The sequence below is a fragment of the Passer montanus genome, unplaced genomic scaffold, assembly GCF_014805655.1.
Source record: "Passer montanus isolate IOZ18808 unplaced genomic scaffold, ASM1480565v1 scaffold1, whole genome shotgun sequence".
In the NCBI taxonomy this organism is placed as follows: domain Eukaryota; kingdom Metazoa; phylum Chordata; class Aves; order Passeriformes; family Passeridae; genus Passer; species Passer montanus.
Window position 1 is genome coordinate 20,737,685 of NW_024356504.1, and position 22,460 is coordinate 20,760,144.

Sequence of the window (22,460 nt, forward strand, 5' to 3'; positions counted from 1 at the left end):
TTAGAAAGGTCCAGTTATACACATATTTTTACACTTTGACATGTTTAAAACTTTGCTCAATGCCAGGTTTATTACAGCATTAAACTGATGAACTTGCTCTAATAATCAATGTATAAATAATCAATTTAATGCTATAATAAAGGAAACATAAAGCAGCCAACTCTGTTGAGTGTGCTGAGGTGCAGTGACATTTGGTGGTCACGCATGGCAACATTTGTACAAGCTTCATTTAGAGAAGGTGGCAGGTTAATTGGGACAGAACACAAATGCAACATCCGTAATAAGCAGCCAGTGCCAGTGATATAAAAAGGAAAAAGAACTGGAAATCTGCTTCCACTACTTCCAGATATACCCTCTCAAGGTAATATTCAGAAGACTTAGCATCAGTATGTTTTCATACATTTATAGGAAAATATACAATGATCATTGCAGGCATCAAGCTGTTTTTCTTCATCTACAAAAAATAAAAGTTTGTAGCTCCAGTGTCTCATTGCAGTTACTGGATGAAGTGCAGACATGGCTTCACTTTATGCAATACTTGGTTCCAGAAACTAATAGAAACCAGAGCCAATATTGGAGGGACAACAGTGACAAGGTGTGAGTTACACACAGTGTAAAGATGTGTAAACAGGAAACCAGTGTTCCTTGGTTTCCTGTTTACACATCTTCATGCATTTCCCTTCACCCCAAGCCTGTCACTGAGCAAACCCAAACCTGGTTTTGATGAAGAATTGAAGGCTTCTATGGCAACAACATCAATATTTATCTGTACAAATTACAAGCTTCAGCTAGAATGCTCTTAAATCTTTCAGATTGATCAGCAGCCATATTTTACACTGTAATTTGTGTATCAGTATTTCTGAGATGTCTCTTCCCAGGGTGCCACGCTCACATCAGGACAGTTACAGAGGAACCAAGGCTGATACACTAAGAAGCAGTAGCAGTAATTGACAGTCAAGGTTTGTAATGCAGATGGATTAAACTGTGAAAGAGACTGGCTTTAAAAAAAGTGGGTGCTTATCACTGAATCAATTTTTAACATGCTCAGGTTAACTGTACTGGTTTTTTTCATCAAAACCATAATCCTAAATTGAACTATCAGAAGAGATTAGGTTTGCTTTTTATTTTCTCTTTCATGGACTGAAGGGGCAAGACATGGCACCCCTGTATTCTCCTTGTCAATGAACCCACACAGCACTAGATGAGTCTGGCACTCAGCCTCTCAGGTTTGGTCTCTGCTATAATGAGTGAATACTCATTAGCATACCAAAGAAATTGCACCTTCTCATCACATCATAGCAAGACAGAAAGAATCTTATCCTAATGCTGTTTATGACCACATTTCAACTTCTTCACTTGGTATAAACAGCACCTTGCTCTATCTTCCCACTGTGATGAGGCTCCTCAGAAGTCTTGTCCTAATGCTGTTTTATGAACCACATTTCAACTTCTCCACTCGGTATAAACAGCACCTTGCTCTATCTTCCCACTGTGATGAGGCTCCTCAGAATCAGCCTAACCTGTTCTTCCAATTTTTTATTGCTAAGCTCCTAGTTTACACTATGTGCTTTGATTTTTAATTTTTTTTAATAAGAAAATTACTCATAGAGACTCAAGTCCCTGTTGGAAAAATCTGCCCACAACTTTGCTTCCAACCTCACCTCAGAAAGAAGCTCTTGAACAAACAACATTTAGAATAAAGCAAAGCTACAAAATTTTGTATGCTCTCTAACAGTGCTCCCTTTTTAGCCTAAAAGTTCTGCCTAAATCAATTTTCTACACTGTCTTTTCTTTTGTCTTGCTTAATTCTGATTATACTGAGAAATTACTGTACTTATTCATTCCTTTTCCTCACTTTCCCAGATATGTATATAGGTATGATGTTCTATATTTTTCATATGCTGTTCTACAAGCCCAAATATTTCACTGGTATTCAGATTCACTGTATTTCCATAAGCAATTCCTACAAAAAAAGATAAGCTCCCCTGTCCAAGCACAGTGCAATTTCCACTGCAATTAAAAACCTGTGAGCTCAATAAATTTAGTATCTACTACAATCCAAAAGAAAGAACAGTTAACCTGGCAATGTAAATACCTTTAAATGTAACAATTTTAACTCTTGGAAAATGAAATATTTTACTGTAACTGTTTATTTCAAGTGTGGAATAATATTCAACATAATTCTTATCTTTTAATGACTATCTGAAATGTAGGATATAAATTAAACACAGGACTGAAAATCTGTAAGAAACCATGTAATTCATCACTCTTTTGTGGAAATAACAGAATGACCTGGCTTTCCTGCCTTAGTTGAAACTTATTTCAAGTGTGGAATAATATTCAACACAATTCTTATCTTTTAATGAGTATCTGAAATGTGGGGTATAAATTAAACACAGGACAGAAAATCTGTAAGAACCACGCAATTCATCACTCTTTTGTGGAAATTACAGAATGACCTGGCTTTCCTGCCTTAGTTGAAAGTTTATTGAATCAAGCACTGACTGCACTTGTCTCTTAGGTTACCTGTGCACCAATTTATTCTGGAGTGACAGCTCTGTATAGCCACATATTGCAATAAAGTGTCTCCGTGCTTGTCTTCTGTGCACCACTTTATTCTGGAGTGACAGCTCTGTATAGAGCAACATATTGCAATAAAGTGTCTCCGTGCTTGTCTTCCCAGGACACTTTTCTTTCTTCATCCTCTCCTAATGGTGCTGAGACCCTGAAGACTGGACTTTTATTTGTCACATGTATGTGCCAGGAAGGGGCTGAGGGGTGGAAGAAACCAGAGCACTTCTTCAGGCACGTGCTGCTCTCCATTAGGATTTTGGAGGAATCATTCTATTAAAAGAGCTCTTCTGCAGCATTATCAGGCACAAGATATTCTGTCCACGCATTATGTGTCCTTCCCTTTTCTTTCCACGGGGAAGCTGGAGCACTCACAGGCCCTGCTGGAGCTGTAATTGCTGCCAGCTGCTCTGTCAGCTGGGTGTGTGGAGCTGGGCACCAAGTGCCCTGGCCAAGGTCCCACCCTCACCTCAGACAAACTGGAGAACAGCAAGATGCCCATATTGCTCTGCCATTTATAACAATGTTCTTTTTCTTCCCAAGGCAACAATTTCACGCCTTTTCCTACCATTTGTGTTCTTTGATGGACTAAATCCTTGGATTATGACCCCCCCCCCCACAGAGAGCTGTGAATGTTCTGCACTGCCTGGGGGATGGAAACACCTGCCTGCACAGGAACCTGCTCCCCACACCAGCCTTGGGACATCAACATCCAAATTCCCACAGAAGCACCGTGGAGAGCTGCACTCTCAGCTCACAAAATATGTTACAGCAGAAAACATCAATTTCCCTAGGGAAATATTTCCTATGTATCTCCCTACCAACCCTCTGATGATTTCATCAATCAGAAGCTTTTCTTTTTTGTTTCTTCTTTTTTTCCTTTGGTCATAAAATCTAAAAAAGGATGTTACTACTTTATAGGATATTTTAATTAAAAAGAATTGTATACACACACACACACACATAATTTGTGTCCTCAAATGGACACACATTTGTGTCCTCAAATGGAGTATCGGCATTATTAAATCAATTTTGTTGTTATGTTCTACTTAGGTAAAATAGGATATTGGATTTCTAAATTAATTATACAGGGAAGAAGTCTAGTCCCAAGTTTAATGGAAACTTTGGACTGCATACACTCGGGTGGTTTAATTTCCTTAATTCTATCTAAATACCCAATCCAACAACACTGTAACCTGCAGACACTGGAAAACAAATATTTTACTCACCACTGCACATTTAGGTGCTGCATTTTACCTGTAGTTTTACGCCCCAGTGAGAGAATCACTAACACTTGTCATGCACCTACCTCCTTGAAGCTGGGCTCCTTCTCCACTTCCATGTCTGAAATTCAACAGACAGAAGTTTAATTAAATTCTTCCTTTCCTTTTCAAAAATTCAGGTGCCTGGGAAGTTGTGACTCTCCTTAGCCACATCCCAGGAGCTCCCCATTCTCTGCAGCACTCTTGAAATCATCCAGAGGATAAAGAGAAGGAATCTTAATGCCACTGAAGAAGTGCAGAAGATGCATCAGAATCAATACCAGTGAGGTTCTTCCTTCCCTGGAGGCAACTGACTTGCCAAGATGAGTTGCTTGAAGTAAATATAAAACACCAGGACCACTGCACCTTGCCTGTGTACTTTTAAACTGTGCAGAAAAAAAGTGGTATTCAGGATTTCTGGGTCATCCTCTCTTGTTCCTTCTGTGAAGTCTAATAAACCTGTGAGGAGGGATACGAGGTCACACCTTGTATCCTCTGCATTTTATTAAAGGAGTCAACACTCAATATTCCAAGTTTCCATGGAGAATCTTTGGCTTCAGATCAAATAAAAGCTCTTCTGCCTTAAAAGGTGCAATTTCTCAATTAAATGAATGTAACTGACTCCATACTCGAAGTGCCAGAGCTGAGAGAACAGAGACAATCATCTTCACTTTCAGCCACAAAGAAAAATCTACATATGCCAAAAACTGAGCAACAAAGAGCAGTTGGTTATAGCAAATCACAGCAGACGTTGATAGAACCAGGTCATAAATAATTCCATCCTTGCTGCCAGAAGATTAAATAAATTAATTTAAAAAATAATCAGCCTTTCTTTGCACTCAACAATCTGGGGAAAGTATTCCAATTGACATGCAGTTATGCCTGGTTTTGTAATATAATTGAAATTTCAATATGACCTACAGGTTTCATAGATTTTGCAAGTTGTAGCAGCAGAAAAAGGAGCGAGGAAATCAAGAAGGTAAAGATAAGCTCTAGCAAGCAGTAAATGGATATGCTGATTCCTTAGGTTTCCATAAATAGGTCTGTTCTAGTACGTGCCATATTTTATGGACAGCTGAATCAAACAGCAATTTTTCAGACTTAAAATGTCATCATGGTGCTTAACAGCAGGTAAGATACAAAAAGTCAACACTTGTGCTTTTTCAGGGCAATGTGTAATAACTCCTGCTCAACTGTAGATCACCTGGAGTAATTAACGATTGCCATTAGTTATGATGTAGAATCTGATGGGTAACACTGTTCAGTAGTGTTGTAAGTGGAAGGATTATTTCAACAGGTAGGCAAAAGTAAAGGGACCTCCTACACTAAATTCTTCAGTTTAACTAGCAGAGCCTGCATCGGGTAAAGACTTCACAATATCTGAGTTCAACTCATGCAAAAAAATATCAACAAAAGCAATTAATTTGTGTCTGATGCTCACCCTTGTGTACACAATTACATAAAAATACCTGTATTTGTAGGACAGTGTGAGAAATCTTGAAAACATTAAAAGCATACCACATTTCCACCCAGATTTCAGATAACACGTTTTTTAAATGTACTAGTCTTACCAAAGGCATTCCTACAGAAGGCCATGTCCTATGACATGTTCAAAGATGGAAAAGCTGGGGGTGGGATGTTGGGGTAGAATGAGTTGGGAATGGGGGCCTGAAACAGCTAGAGGGAAAGGAGGAAACGGTGCAGGATGCAAAGATCTGGGATAACATTTCCCAAGCACTGCTGAGACACAAGCATTCCTTTTGCAGGCAACTGAACCCAACTAAGTGTGACACATGGCAAACATGAGCACGGAGTGGCTGCTTTGCAGAGGAACACCAGCACATTTGGGGGAATTGGCCTTTTCCCGAATCCTCCGCACGCAGAGTCCAGGCTCAGCACGCACCCACAGCCTGTGCTTCCTTCATGTGCATTTGCCTCAAATTGGGAAAACCTCAGTGAACTCAGCTGGGTGAGGAGCTCATTGAGCATGTCTGGTGAGGAGAAGCAGCAGTGTTGTCAGGTGAGCGTTTATTAAGTGACGGGTGTCATTTATAAAATCACAAAGCAGCAGTCCCAGCCAACAGAGGACTTGAAAACGACACTCCTCCATAGAAAACAGGATTTGCAAAACCTTGTTTGAATTCTGCTCTTAATTTTTTGTTGTTGTTTTGTGTGATCTTACTGTAGTGCATATTGTAGCCCCCATAAATTATACCTTACCTACACTATACATATGTACTCCATATGTCCTATAAATGCCACAAAGCAAAGCCATGCTTTGTGGTGACACTGGGACCCAAACAAGATGTCATTGCACATTAAAATTGTATTAAACTAATTGAAAAATAGTTGAACATTGCTAACAAAATGAGAGAATTACTAAACATTAAAAGACAAGAGACTTTTTCAGTGTTCCATAAAACCACGCCTTTCAGACAAATTAATTATTTGCATCATAAAAAAAATCCTAACAGTGAAAGAAAATATTCCAGAAGGAAGTGATGAGTAAAAAAGCTTCAGGTGATTTTTCATTACATTAAAAACAATTCCCATTGTCATAAAATATGCAGAACTTTACATCTTAAATAGCATATTTACCTTCAAAAATTACTTTCTTTTTAGTCTTGCAAGAAATTAAACCTTAATTAGATAGGAAAGTATTTGGAATATATCCAGAAATAAGAAAACTACAGCTATTACCCTAGAAGTGGCACAGCATCTGTCAGGAGTTTTCACATAGCTTCAGGAAGATATCTCAAATTAAACCAACACTGTACTTGCTTTCCATGACCAGAGTTAATATTCTGCAGACCCAACCTGGCTGCCTTGTTTGTTTCATAGTTTCAATTTCTATTGCTGTACTTCACCCTGGCAAATAAATGGATGCACGAGGGGCTCGCCCTCTGAATAAATAATAAAATCTAGCCTGTCAGATCTTCCTTTGCCTTGAATGAAAAACATTTCATTCCTCTGTGATGCTGCTGCAGCTAAATCTTGTTGCAAGAGACTGAATGAGCAGCCTTGGAGTAAGAACTAAAGGTGTGTTTGAGCTACATCACCACCTCGATGAACATCAGAATTACATCTGAGAGCAGACAGGAGGAGAGGAAGATGCACTGTACAAAATATGTCTTCATTTGAGGAGTAAAGTATTACTCAATGGCATTATACATTGTTAATAAACTTTCTTTATCTGAAACTATAATTTAATATTTATGTATCTAATTTACATGTGACAAAGTAGCATATTCTAAAATTAGAGTGTAACCAGCAAACTATTAACTACTATAAACAATACCAAAACACAACTCAAACATATTTTAAGGAAACAATAGATACATTTTGGACTGGGGAATGATTTCAATTGCAGATATTGTTTCAAATACAGCTGTCAATTACATCTTGAAAAAATTCCTTCAAGCTCAGGAAGATTTTCTGCTTAGGGATTCTTGGGTATATACATAAAGACCAAGAGCACACCACCAAAAAGTCCCCTATTGGTTACTAATAGGTACAGTAATAATTGTAAATGCTTAAATTGTGTGGGGGAAATAATTTTCAATAACCACGTTATATGATGCACTAGACAATATCCCCTTTGAGCAGAAACTAGAGAAAATACCGTGCCCTTTATTATTTCTGTGGTTTCTTATGTGTAATAGACAGCAGAAGAATTGCACTTATTGTAACATTACAGTGTTAGATTGCAGTTCACCTTTTAGAATATTAGTGGCCATAATACTTATGATAGGTTGTGCCTTATGCAAAGATGAATAAAGATGTGCCTTTAAATTAAAAACAGAAAGAAAAACAAAAATAAAAAACAAGCAACCACTTACAGAACCAACAGTGAGGATTAACATAACAAACATGCACTAACCCTACACTTATGCAAAACTAAGTTCTTCCAGGAAACTGTAACCAACAGCTGACCTTCCACAAAGGTAAAGGTTTTGTCCCTTGGTAATATGTTTGGACTTTGTAGTTGAAATCCAGTTTATTAGCTCATTGTCTGTAAATGTGCTGTTCCACTGTGGTACCCTTTAGCTGCCCTTGAGCTTCTGCAGAATCTGCAATCTTACAGTCACTTTTATTTAAGGTTTTATTGAGCCACAGAGTAAGTCCCCTTCAGTACTACACAAATAGGCTTCCTTATTCATCCTCTTCAGGTTCCTGTGGTAAAATTGGTGTCTCCTCCTTTAAACAAGCACTAAAAAACCCAAGGATTGTGCTGTAAAGGTGATATTTGCTTTTCTCAGAAGCAATGTTATGACCTTCATCCGGATAGATCTGGCAAAGGAGACAGGAAAAAAAGTAAATAGGTTTTAAAGGCTTTTCAAATATTTAGGGCTCTAATTTTCTTTCTCTGATCTTCAACATGTTTTAGATGACAACAGGATGATAGCATTAGTTTTATGGCATCAAGGAAAGCTAATAAAACCCAAAGTAAGACTCATTCTCTTGGAATTTGAACTTACATAAAACAACCACTGCAGTGGGATCTGGAGAAGTGAAAAAACCTATATTATCAACCATTGTGCTTATAACAGTTTACTTTAGCTGGCATTTTCAATAGTGCCTAGGCATCCAAATCCCATTAACATCCATGAGGATTAATTACCTCATGCTTTGAGGGACCTCCCAATATTTCAACTTCTAAGAGTTTGGCAAAAACCCTTTTTATTAATATCTTAACTATCTTCCTGCCTGGTCCAAAGCCCATCCATCTTCTCTCCCTCCTTGGGTGGATGCGGGCATTTTTATCTCTTAAAAAAATACCATTGGGAATTTCTCCCAAGTGAGGCTAAGCAAAGATTTGCAGGCTGAATGAAGAAATCCAGGCCACAAGACAAGAGACCAGAGGAGGCCTGAGGCAAAAAGCTTCAGCTGCCTCCTCAAACCCAGGTTATCACAAGGTTGCATGAGAACAGCTCAACAGGGCTCTTCTGGGAGAACTCTGTATTCCTGCTTCTTCCTCTCTCCACAGGCCTTCACATCATCTCAGCTGAAAACACACAGGCAGCAGGAACAGATTCTACTTTCAAGTCCTTGTTCCTTCCCCAAGTGCCACCAACTCCCTTCCTGCCACCTCCTCCCTGACACGAGCTCACACTCCAGCGCAAACTACAGATCATCCTCAGCCCAGGATTTGCAATGGCCAACAAGCATCAGGAGTATTTGGAGGGACTGATTCAACCAAAACCCTCTGCCAGCAGCATCCCTGTGCTCCAGGTGGGTCCCATGCAAGCCCATGCCTTGACAGAGGCTCTGTTGTGCTCTTCCAATAAATGTAAATGTTGACAATAAGGGAAAATCACTCTCATGTGACCCAATACCTTTTTAGGTAAAAAGGAACCCAAAGTAGTGACATCTCCATGTTACAAAGAGTGCCCATGGATTCTACAGCACTTTGTATTGCATTGTAGGATAAACAGATAAAAAAAGAAAGATGAGAGAGTGGAGAAAGAGCCCAGGAGAACAACAAGATTATACAGCTCCTGATATCCATACAAACAGTGAGAAAAATTCTATTAAACAGAGTTCTAACTGCAAATTGAGGTAATACCACTGTGTTATGGTAGAGAGGGTCCTTTGCAGCGAAGAAATAGCAACAGGATGTTAAATGTCCAACTTTGTTTATAGGAAAAGTCACAGGTGCACATACCTGCATAGTGTAATTAGCCCCAGCTTTTATTAGACGCTTAATTAGTTCTGCTGAATGCTGGAAGTGAACTTTAGCTGCAAGAAAACATTTGATATTATTAGAAACAGCTACAGTAATATGAAATACTTACCTGTTACACAGCTTTGGCTGAAAACATTTCCAGGCTCTGCAATTACTGGACCTGAAGCTGTTTCTAAGGCCAGCCCCACCAGCAACAGGGTGTTACAGCAGAGGTTCTGGAGAAGGAGCTGGAAGCCCCAGGGGAAGCCACACTTTTCATTTAGTGAGGACTCCTCTGTTTACCCTTGATTTACACATACTGTGATAGCTCAGAGGTGTGTAAAACCATTCTGTTTGAACATCATGGAATCTTCTGATTTGCTTGAAAGAAAGAGCACTGCATTTTGTATTGCTTGCATGGGGTCATTACACCCCACTCTTTAGGTAATGGACTTCCTGGAACCTATCAGTAACCTGATCTTTGTGTGGCAAAGCCATGATTACCATGTCTAACCCTGCAGAGTTTAGGGTGCAAGTGGGCTGGGCAGTGTCCCAGGATGTGATATTGAGCAGAGGCAGCAGACAGCCAGACTGCCAGGGCAGAGAACCCTGCATTGCTCAGACATCACCAAAGCCCCATTTCCCTCCAGCTCGGTTCAGAGGGGCAGAAATTGCTGCTGCCTGTTGCAATCAGTAAAGCCTGAGCCCCTCATGCCTCCCCAGTCACCCAGTTTATTTTCAACCCTCCCCACTGTGCTATGGGGAGAAGCTCTGGACAGGGTTTGCACCCCTCTGGTTGCACTTTGGATCCATAACATGGATTTGGCAAAGCAGGGATGATGGGCTGGCACTGTGCCAGCTCTGCATGGGCACTGTCACCTCGGCCCTTGCCACTGAGAGGCACTTATCCCTTCAGACTGAGTAAGAAACCTTGTATTATCCCACATCCACCAGAAAATGCTGGGAGAGAAGTAGGCATGTGAGTCTGTACAGAGCAGCTGTTTGCATCACTGTAATTTGTGCCTGCATCAAAGCTCATTCTTTAGACATCAGTTAAGAAAGTTCACAAGAATACACTGCAGTGAAATCAGCAATTAAAAATTATCTCAATTCATACATCTTGTGATTCCATCTAAAGTGCTAGAACTTACCCTGTGTTACGCATTCTCTGTCTTAATCTACTACTAAAAGTATTGCTGCTATTAAAAGGTTCTGTGTAGCTTCTGCTTCAGAAGGTTTGCAAGTACCTTGTAATTACTTAGATGAAAAGATTAACTTCCCATTTGGTAATGCACTTCACCAGCTGTACTGATAGTTCTGCAGAATTTGTATGAATTTAAGACAACATTAAAAATGTATGTTGTGCTATTAATAATTCATGTAATACCTTTCACTAGCATCACAGTGGTCCACAAGATTTAAACAAATTGAAACATACAGCACCTAAAAGGTGCAAATCCTCAGCAAAGAAAAGCATCACCAGTTCAGAGTTAGAAGTGACAGTTGAAACAAAAGAAAAAAATCCTATCAGAGGGGAAAAGAAACTGGAAAGGTACCTGCTAGGTGTGTGCCTCAGCCCTTGAACACCTGCCTATCAGAAGCTGTGACTCCAAATTAGCTGCATCTGTAAATACTTACCATCAGCTGTCCCATGAAGTATTAGCAAATCCACTTCTTTTAAACCATGAAGATTGTGTAATACACTGGATGCCTAGTGAACAAACACACACAAAGCTGTAATTGAATTGCATTTTAAGAGTAAAATGGTAATTTTTTATTTGTGTTAACTTACCTGATAGGTAATTTCATCTTTTGATGGAATCCCAAGGTATCTTTCTGAAAAAGCTGATGCTGTAAAAATAAAATAAAATAAAAAAAACAAACCCAAACCTTGTGAATTACAAGTTATTTCTATTTTAAAACTCATCATTTCTGACCTGGAGTCAGAAGCTGTTTAAGCCACGAAGTTGAGATGTTCATTTAGAGATACAGAATGTACCATTTAAACCCACTTTTAAATAGTTAAAAAAGGAAACCAACCAAAAATAAGCCAACTCCCCCGACAAAAGAAAACCCCAACCCCAACCAACAATAAAAAAACTCAAACCCAAAAGAAAACACAAGCTAAAACCCACAGTCTAACAGACAATTGAAGTAATCTAGTTTGGGTTTGTAATTGAATGACAACATGGCTGATATTGTAGGGAATTCACTGCTAACCTTAAAGGATTCATTCCTAATAAAAGATTTTATTCACGCTGATATACATAAAGGATTCTTAAGAAATGACGTAACTGCAATGTCAGTGCTGTCAATAAGACCATGTCTGTTGTGAGTTTTGGTGAAATGTTCCAGTGTCAGCTTTACTTTCATTTAAAGAAGAGACCAAGACAGTGAGGTGAAATCTCACTAAAATTGTTATGTTATCTGCCCTTAGTTAAAATAAATAGCAGCTCCATGAATAAAAGTTATTTTGAATAAAGTATCACACAGGTTTAGGGCAGGGAGTACTCACCATATAACTTCATGTCTGTGATTGGTGCCACCACAGCTCCACACTTGAAGAGCCGCTCGCTGGATTTCAGGATCATCGACGTAATGTAGCCACCGTACCCCTGACAATGGGATGGAAATTTTGGTTGATTTATTTCATTCTAGCAAGAATAAAGCTAAAAGCTGTTGTGCTAATCCAGTGGTAGCATTTTTATAGTTTAAGGGTGCATAAAGATCCCATTGACCTGGTCATGACTTTTAATCTAGGCAGTTAATGAGTATTGAACATTTTTTCACCACCTCCTATGTCTAACATATTTCCCCTGGAAGAGCTGATACCAGATAGTCATGAAACCTTTTTGAAAGCTTTAACTTGAAACCACAGACTTCTTGAAATGACACTGGCAATCCACTTCTGTACACCTGTAATCATTCTAGACTCACAGAAAATGGAATTCTGAATGTGGCACCTGGAATCACTGATTTACTCGTATATTACAGGCTGCTCAAATTTCTGTACTTGCCATCTGTTTTCCCTTCATTGGTACAGAAAAATTGGTATTTCATCAGGTATTTGTTGTTGTTGTTGTTTTGTGTTTGGCACAACACGCTTCAGGAAGACAAAATTATCCCATGACAGGGAAAATATAATGCAAAACACCAGCTGATCCAAAAAAAGATTATGCATCAAGTGCCTACAGTTTTCTCATGGAGTTTAACAAATGCTGCTTGCTCCTGTTCTTCATGTCTAAATATTTATTGAACAGATGATTTCTGTGGAAGAGTGGTAATATTTGAAAACCCTTTAACCTTATTTAAGAAGTATAAGCAAAGAAGTTTCTTGTTCTTTGCAATCAATCCATATTAAGGGATGGACATACTGAAGAAAATACCAAAAAGGAGCTGGATTTTCAAAGGAAATGTGTGGGGAATGGAGTTATTCTTTTCCCATATAAATTTCAGCCCAGGAGGCTAAGAGCCATCCAGATCTTTTCACGAGCAGGAGTAGATTTCACCTAAGACACAATTTCTGAGTGGGCACCTGTAATTTGTATAATTCAAAGAGTTTAAGAGAATAGCAGCTTTTCTCTGCCTCTGGGTTTTCTCTGCTTTTGCTTTTGTTTAATATTCTGTTTGTGTCTTGCCCAGTAGCTCCACAGCACAATTTTAATCCAAGGGCAGGTATTGCCAGGTTATTTATTATTTATTCCATGTTTTCATTAAGAGCTTGTTTAATTCTCCTGAGAGTTTCTTCCCTTTGTGCCTGTGTCCTTTCTTCCAGCCAGGCTTTCCAGGACTAAAACATTACAGAGTGAGTTATTTATAAATTCTTAGAAGCATTTCACAGTGACATTACTATTCCATATGCCCTGATGCAAGAACATGTGCTGCCTCACTCACCTGCTGGGTTTCTGGGGTTGCAGCCTAATTGCCACATTTTCTAGAAAGATATTGGCTGTAGAATTGTAACTTATTTTTAAACTCTCTTTTCATTTCCATGAATAAATCCACAAACTCCATGGAACCACAGCTGGCTAACAGCTCAGGGAGGCACTTGGATCAGGCATCACTTAGGCTTGCACCCCTCGCAGAGATAAGCAAGGGGGCATGGGCAGATTGCCTGGCAATTTTCCCCACTCTGCCCTTCTGGACAGTCTTGTTACTCTTGTGCCTCATTGACATTATCAATTGTGACAAGAATTTTACTTCTGTGTAGCTCTGAAACCTCTTTGAGAGCTTCCTGAAAGTGTACATGTCCAGTTTTATGAGATCAGCATTAAGCCATTACAAAGTCAACTTATTTTCAAGCAAAGTGCATATACTGTTTCCATCAGTACAGCAAATCTAATGCATAGAAATATTTTTAAAAAAATCCTTGTTTCCCTATCACGTTCCTGTATGTGATGTAAAAGAAATGAGCTTCAAAAAAGATTTTTAATTGACTCTAAAACAAGCAGAGTGGAGGAAAAACACAATTAACCCTAAGAAGGTGTTACACATATTTTTTATTGTTAAGTATAAAACTGACTTTTAAATTTTATGACTTTTTTTCTTTTGACAGTAAAAAAACAACTCTGAAAGCTTAACTTGGAAAGGGGAAATTTCCCTGAATTCAAACCAGTGTTGAAAACTTACTGAATTTCCCACTCTTCATTCCTCAACACCGCTTTCAGAAAATAAATGCAGGAACATGGCAATCAATAACATTTTATGAAAAAAAAGAAAACTGGGGGTAGGTCTTGGCAGATATGTAAAGCCATGGTTACAGGCATGCTCTTCAGTCACTGTCTCATCACATCACTCTCAGGAAAAAAGATACTGACGAATCTCTGGCAGAAAACAAGTGGGAATTTTCAAGTAGCAATGAAAAGAATTTCTGCAGGCAAAACCAAGCAATTCCGGCTGCTCAGGGATTTCATTCCAGAAACAGTATTTTCAATCAAAGCATTGAAAGAGGAAGAGGATATGGAGAAACGTTGATGCTTCTATGCCTGTGTACTTTCACATACATTGGTAACAGGCATTACAACCTGAATAGAAGTGTGTGCCACGATAACCTGGTGCATAAAATTGGCCCTGCTTGTACATCCTCAGCTGGAAAATCTCTGGCTGCTCCATTACAACCCAAATACTGGTTTTGACCCAAGTGAAACTCTTGCAGTGAGAGTTTCTTTCTTAGCTCAAGGAGTGCAGCAGGAGCTCAGATCTTTGAGGAAGGTCATGTCCATGTGAAATGTTAATAAGTCACAAACATCAGCCAGTCCTCAAAATGCTACCATGCAGGAGGCAAATGTCAATCTTCTCATCTTGCATTCAGACAGGCTGAGACAGGCAGGTTAAATGACTTGCCTGAGGCTGTGCAGCAACTTAGCAGCAGAGTGAGAACTAAGGCACTTCATGGAGAAACACATGCTGCTCCTAAAAGTGATGACTGGGGGGTACTTGATCAGGGTTTGGAACTGCTTTGAGCTCAAAGGCAGAAAACAGCTTCATTTTCTTAATTAAAAAAAAAATAACAAATTTAAAAGGTTGCACATGCTGGTTCATAGATGAAGCAGCAATTGTGGGGTGTTTCTAATTCCTGCTTTCTCATAGACATCAGTAAAACACTGTTTAATTTGCTACTAAAAGTCGAGCCTTTGCCTCATTGTATCTCATGCTAGGGGCAATGACACACAGCTGATAAAATAGCAAAGGCAAGATTTCTCACTGGTGCAACAAGGAACTTGCTGACAGAACCACAGGGTAGGTGCTCAGCTGAGCTCAAGGGTCAGTAAAACATTCAGATATAAAACCTGTATTTTATAGGACAACATTGTCAATTTAACTGCAGACCAGATATAAAACTGTAACAAACAAGTTTTCACAAAACCTAAGTCCCTATTAAAAATTTCTAAGGAAAGCAGAAAGCAGAATTTTTAACAAATACTTTCTCTTTCAGATTCTGAAATGCAAATAGTGTTATACCATAAAACTGATTTTATTGACTTACATACCTGTTCTGAGAGAAAAATACTGTACAGAACAGACAGTAAACTATGGATGGCTTTCCCCCTCTGTTTTAATAACTAAAATTGTCTTTGGAAAATATATAAATATATTTGTTTATGAACTGACAGCACTTTCTTAAAAAACCATGATGATATAGCCTGCTATTTTTATACATTACCTTTCCAAATATACCCAGTCTCTTAGGATCAATGAAGGGCTGTTTCAGAAGTGATCTGAAAGGAAAAAAAGTTTCTTTTTTAATTTCATCAAAGTAAAATGATGGATTTTACTTTCTGAATATAGTATATCAAGAACATTATTTGTGCATTAAGGAATTGCATGGAGATCAGGTAGAAGAAGAAATGACATCCATAGAAGTAGTACTGCACTGGGAAATGTGATTTGCTTCCTAATTCCTTTTTCATATGGCAAATGGTGTTTGGCCCATCTCATTTAATTTAGATATCTGAATTTAAGCATCTTGTCTAAATTATCCATTTACATCTGCTTTTCAGTTAATGGAGAGAAGAGCATTCATTCACATGTTGGAATCTTCTCTCATTCTGGGGAGGGTCATCCCTCAGAAATGCCAGGATTTTCCACTGACTAGAGCTTAAAAGTCTGGCTTTGACCAGGTGCCTAGCACCAGCTAAAGGAAGGTAATATGAATGGAACTTCTTGAATACAGATAATTATACAAATAATGAATTCTCTCTCATCAAGGCCATTAATCATCTGTGGTGAATTTTACACAGAAAAGACAGAAAAACCTGAGGGGAAATATCAGACACAGCTGCTTATTCATGGAACAGTTGAAGCACTGACCCCTTTCAGAAGAAGAAAATACATCTGGCTTAAAATTTGTCTTTCCCTGGGAAACCCCAGAAAATTCCATCCAGACCTTTGTATGAGCCATTTTGACATGTACACCCTGAGTAAGGAGTGTTGTCAAAGCTATACATGACTGCTCCACGGATAGAAATTACTCTGTTCTACACCTGGTACAATTATATCAGTCTAAGAATGATAATGCAAATGAGAAATAACAGGCATTTGCCAAAATGCTCTCATTTCCACCACAGAGTTCTGGAGTAATTGCACAAAGCAAATGGAGTTCTAGTGGTCTAAATGAGAGCAGTATCCTATGATATAGACCTAAAATATTGTAATACAAATGCATTTATATGTTAATGTGGACAGCAAGAAATTTACCTACAAAGTACAGGCAAATATGAATTAGCTCAGGTGGCATATTTGGATTGCACAGAGCAGGACAGTTTTATCAAAGAGAAGCACCAAGCCAAAGAAAACCCCCAAAACACCTCTTTGATTTTTTTCCTTACTGTTTGTAATGGAAGGATTCAAGTTTCAAAATTGGCAACTGCTTTAAAAACCAAACATAACAATGTAGAAAAAACATTCTGGGCAGTTTTAGTCCAAATGCTCACTCATCCAGGTGGAGGCAGGGTGAAAGACAAGAAGAGTTTGCACATACGTACTCTACAGCTGCTATTTGGTCCTTCACTTCCACTGATCCTAAGCATCGATGGACCTCCTGTAGGATCTTGAGGCCTTGAAATCCACTCCCTCTGCCATCAAATCGAGCTACGATGACATTATCAGAGTTGACAAGCACTGAGTCCCAGTCAATGTGAAACTTATCTGTAACCAACTGGCTGCCTGGAGCTTCATCACTGCAAATACCAACACCAGACACAAACGAAGACTATTGACAATGTGATGCACTGTGCCGAGCTCTGATATTTTATTTAGCCTACGTGGCAGAGTTCAGTTGGTTATGCAACCCTGCTGAGCTACTGTCACTTCCATCAACTCCATCCCATTAGGGCAGCAAGCCCTGCAGCAAAAGAATTTCTTTAACTTTATAACCATTGTGCTGCGGTGCTGCCAATACCTGAATACACTTTGCTGAAGGACACAGAAAATTAAAGCAGGTAGTGCTGCTTATAATAAAGTGAAGGAAAAAAAGACCCAAACAAAATCACTAATGGCTGGCTCAGTTCTGGGAAGGCTCATGCAGCATTTGTAAAGTCTCACTGAACACACAATGAGGTAAATTCATTCAGCACCCTGATTACCATTTTGTAGGATATATAATACTATTAAGAAGGATGTCATCTGAGAAAACAAAAATAATTGCATTATTGTATCATTGAATAGATTTTTTGAAATGGAGTACAAAGACTAAAGCATACACTGGAGAAAATTCCATTTTCTCCATCAAAATTCATAGGAAGAAATGGATGCAGGCAGGAGTGATAAGTCTATTTTATGACAAAAAAAAAAAAAAAGGTGGTTTACAGCACAAAAAGGTGAAACAGAATGGGAAAATGCAGTTTCTAGAAGAACAATAAGATTTTCCATTGAAGCCAAATACACTATTTTCTTTACAAAGTAAGTAAAATGTCAGTTTTAAAAGGGAAGTTTGTCATTATTTTCCCTCAAGATAAACACAGAATAAAAGAACAGGCTACCATGAAGTTGTAGAAAATGCAAAATAGTTCTATGCAGGCTGCATCTGCCAGTGGAATGCAAATTAAAATGTAAAAGTGTCTGTGCTGGCTGTATGGAAATTAAATTGGATGGTCTGTGGGAATATCCTGTATAAGGTGAAAGAAAGATGAAGACAGAAATTATTATTTTGCCAAATAGACTTATGTAACCCCTGGGGAGGAAAGAGAGATAAAATATCTTCCAATAAGTCCTGTCTTATAAATACAATAACATGCTGATTCAGTATCTGGCTCTGGCTGTGGATAACACAGACCATTTTAAAGGTAATCACTCAGTTAATTAGCAAGCACATGATGAACGTGTGTGTTCTCAAATTCAGTCAGACCTATCTATTCAATTGCTATATCATGTACTGAGATCAGGATTATTTGGTTTCAGACTCAGCCACAACATGTTATGCTTGATTTACCATTATCTTGCACATCAGGTTTATTCTTGGCTTTATAAAAAGAAAATAAGGGTTTTTTTTATTTTTGGTGTTTTTAATCAATTCAGTTGTGATTACACTAATTACTAACATTGTGAAACAATAAGTCTGGAAATACTGTCAAGTGAGCTCTGCAGAAAACACACAATTCAGGAAGTATATAATCATTATTATTTGCAGTAAGGAGCAGAACAATACTTCCCATTTCTGCTCATTGCACAGAGCAAGGTTTTCAGAAGAACTACACCTTGACACAGATGTTTTCACAAAGTATTTATCATTACTTCTAATAATAGGAGCCTCGGACCAGTTACAATTATTTGTAAGTTTTTCCAACTTTCCACAATAATACATCAGAAATATCTATGTTTGACTAGGTAACTTTCCATCAGATTAACACATTTCACACAAGTGAAAATATTGGGAGTCAGCCTGCTTTCCTCCCTTTAAATGTGAGAACAAAACTAACACAGTGATCAAATTTGATTTATATGTGTTCTATATCTAGGTTATACATACATCTGGTGGATACAGATGTATTTCTAGACACTTAGGAATAGGAGAAGAACCATTACAGTTACAAGCCCTTCTCTAAGCCAGAAAGTGCTTAAAACCAAATAGTGTTTTAAATCAAAGGTGATACCCTTAGTGAAGTCCTCCAATAAAAAAGGAACAACAAACAGCACTGAGAAAGTTTCTCCGTGGGTGAGAACTGACAGTATTGGTTTCTTAAGCTCCTTTTGGAGGTCATAGCTGGGCTCAGAGTTTGAACACTACATATTGTCCAGCCCTGCATGATGGGTTGTTTGATGCATTGCTTTAGGAAGTAATTTTCCAGTGGCTAGTTTATTTCAAGAATGTCCATATAAATAATCTGTGATAAGCATTTAAAGTTATTTCCATTGAGGTACATATCAGAACTCCTATTAGCACCAAAAGGTCTCCACTCTTCAGTTGCCACTATAAAATGATTTTGAGTATCTGAGGTGTGCTTCTGTCCTTCACAGAGAGACAGCAGACATATATTTCCCAATATTTGCATTATGCCTCTCTATATTTCTTATAGTCCTTTAATGGCTTGTTCTCAAAGCTGCACAAAAGATTCACTTTCCAATCCTATTGCCTCATCTTGCTTTCAGTCCTGAGAGTGCATTCACTGGGGACACAAACAGGTTTGACTGTTTGTGCAAGGCCTAGAACTTCCATCAGTTCAAAACCAAGTAAACCAACCCGTGCTTATGAGCAAACTATAAGAAAACAATTAAACAAATAAACAAATAGAAACCTCTCAGAGACAATTCACTGCCACTTTGAAGAAGTTGGGTTCCCCCCGCCCTCAAATTCCAGAACAATCTTTCCAGTGATTCAGTTTTACAATATCAACTTACATATTGGACAACTTTAAATGGCATTAAATAATAGATACTGATATTTAAGATACGTTATCTACACATTTGAAGGAATGAGGTTAATTACAATCAAAGCAAAATAAAGAATGATTATCAGCTCTGATTTTATTACCCAGAATAAATGCCAGAGTCTTTACTTAATCATTTCCTGTGTGTTACCAAGAAGAGTATGTTCCAACTTTTTTAATGAGTAAGGTGAACCATAATGAGGAAATCAAGGATTCGAAATTTAAACTTTGATCTTAATTATATAGAAAAGAGATGGTAATCACTTTTTCAGGCAATTACCGTGCAGCTCTCTAATGTATAGCTACACTGTGTGTATTACATCAGAAGGAAACTGAGTGTGAAACATTATCAGTGGTTTAGGAGAACAAATGGAAGAAAGGAAAGTGTTTTAATCTATTTAACATTTTATGGGCTACTCATCACAATTCTGGAAAGAAAAGGAGTCCCAGCCAACATAACTGGTTTCTACACGAGGTCTGTTAAGCAGCCCAGCCATCCAGATGGACATAAATTTTAACACAGCAATACAATGACCTACTATTTGAGTATTGCAACTTGCTTTGCAGCTGCTAATGGATGAATGTTCACGCAATCTTTATGCTGATGGTTACAGCATAATCAGGTCCTGATCCTAAAGCTGAGCTTAAGGATGTCTACATGGAACTGTACTCAGTTCTCACCCAGGTTTCACACCAGGAGCAGATTCCTCAAGCTTCCTTACAGGATTCAGCCTAAACACCCAGGTATGTAGGGGCCATGTGCTGGAATTTCAAATTCACCTGCAGACATCCTTGCATGAATACAGAAGCCTTTTCATAGTCATGCACCTTTGAAATGGCTACTAGCTTTCAGTGATTTGAAAAAAACCCCAAAGTACAGATCACACCAAACATCATCCCCATAATAAAATCACTTATCACCTGCCTCCCTTCCTCCCTCTTTTCTCTTTTCCCTCTTCAAAGTGCTGTGCTACTGAGATGGGAAAGCAAACCCCACTTCTCTGCTATTACTCCACTTTTCTGTTCTTGCAGCTTCTGGATTTCTATTTCTAAGTGCATATTTCCTGCATCAAGATGTTTTTTAGAATCTTCTTTCCAAAAAAAATGGACATACAATTAAACCAACATTCTTACCAAGGACATTGATAAGCACTCATTTTCCAAGGTTTTTCCTCTCAAAGGCTGGAATATAATGATAATCATATCATGGCTGAGAATGGAAGAAAGAAAGCAGGGGCAGCTGAACAGTGCAAAAGACAGCACTTGTTATTAGCCCCCAGTTCTCATCTAACACTGCTGGCAGTAGGAGCAGGGTGTTTCTCCATCAGTCCCAACCACTCTGGGACTCAGAAAAGTCAAATATCATCTACATAACTGATCAACATTCCTTATAAAAGGTATATGTTCTCCTTGGATCTGAATACTTTTCTCTTTCTTTTTCTTTTTTTTTTTTTTTTTTTTTTTTTTTTGAAAGTAGTACTTCTGATCATGAAATAAACCTTAGGATGTCAATTTGGAGCTGTGTGGGTCAAGAAATTACCCCCTATACACCCACAGATATCCAGCAGCTCTTTCTCAAGAGCTAGGTAGAATTTATTAGGCTCAAATAATCATCCCACAAGGGAACCTCCCATAACTTCAGTGACAGTTTGCAGTTTTATATTTCATTTGGGGACCTCTTTAATAGAAAAAGGGATTGCTGGCAACCGTAGCTTTAAGTCTGTAAAAAGCTGCTGAAGAAATACAGCTTAATGCAACTTCTTTTTCTTCTAGGGAAAAGGAGGACACAAAACATGCTACAGTACATGAGCCAGGACAGATTTAAGATTTTCAGTTTCATACTTTCATCAGTGTATATAACCCCTGCTAAAGCTAACATTGAGAATTCAGTATTGTAAAGAAGCTGACCTAAAAGAATCAAACTCCCCATAATATAAATGTAGATACAACAATTTGTATTCATAAGTTGATGACTTTCCTTTTTATCCCACATGCTTATCATAAAAAACCCCAAAACAATTATAAAACATAACCATCATGACTTGGCCACAATTTTCAGTTTCATACTTTCACCAGTATACAGGGTTTTCTAAAAATTGCTAAAGCTAACATTGAAAATTCAGTATTGCAAACAATCTGACCTAAAAGAATAAAACTCCCCATAATATAAATGTAGATACAACAATTTGTATTCATAAGTTGATGACTTTCCTTTTTATTCCACATGCTTATCATAAAAAACCCCAAAACAATTATAAAACATAACCATCATGACTTGGCCACATTATTTGCTCACTGGGTACCAACAACTTTGATAAATTTAAATTCAGACCCTGACTCAATGCTGTTCTCACTTCTTTCAACTCTTGATATCGAAAAACAATTCAAAATAGTATTTTCTTTAGCTTATTTTTTTTACTTTTCCTGTGATTTCTGGCCTGGGACTTGTCAGGTTATGTATTTTTCTGGGATACTTGAAAAGGGGAGCGTTGCACTGCTTACACCTTCATGTTTCCCTGCTCTCAGAAGCAGGAATAAGCACAAGTGTTTGCAAGTCCCTGCAGTGCTGCTGGGGTCAACTCACAGAGTCAGTTTGCC

The 22,460-nt window shown here is 38.3% G+C and overlaps 1 protein-coding gene across 3 annotated transcripts in view; it reads right to left on the bottom strand.

The window, feature by feature from the left end:
* Positions 1–5,844: 5,844 nt before the first annotated feature.
* Positions 5,845–22,460, bottom strand: part of DPP10 (dipeptidyl peptidase like 10) — a 434,833-nt gene continuing 418,217 nt past the window's right edge. For all 3 annotated transcript variants that reach the window (XM_039700409.1, XM_039700398.1, XM_039700416.1), the window contains 7 exons: positions 16,983–17,177; positions 15,662–15,716; positions 12,014–12,113; positions 11,291–11,349; positions 11,137–11,209; positions 9,499–9,572; positions 5,845–8,123 (listed from right to left, as the gene is read on the bottom strand). In XM_039700409.1, the coding sequence (XP_039556343.1) occupies positions 7,986–8,123; positions 9,499–9,572; positions 11,137–11,209; positions 11,291–11,349; positions 12,014–12,113; positions 15,662–15,716; positions 16,983–17,177 (694 nt within the window). In that variant the 3' untranslated portion in view covers positions 5,845–7,985. The remainder of the gene's footprint in view (positions 8,124–9,498; positions 9,573–11,136; positions 11,210–11,290; positions 11,350–12,013; positions 12,114–15,661; positions 15,717–16,982; positions 17,178–22,460) is intronic.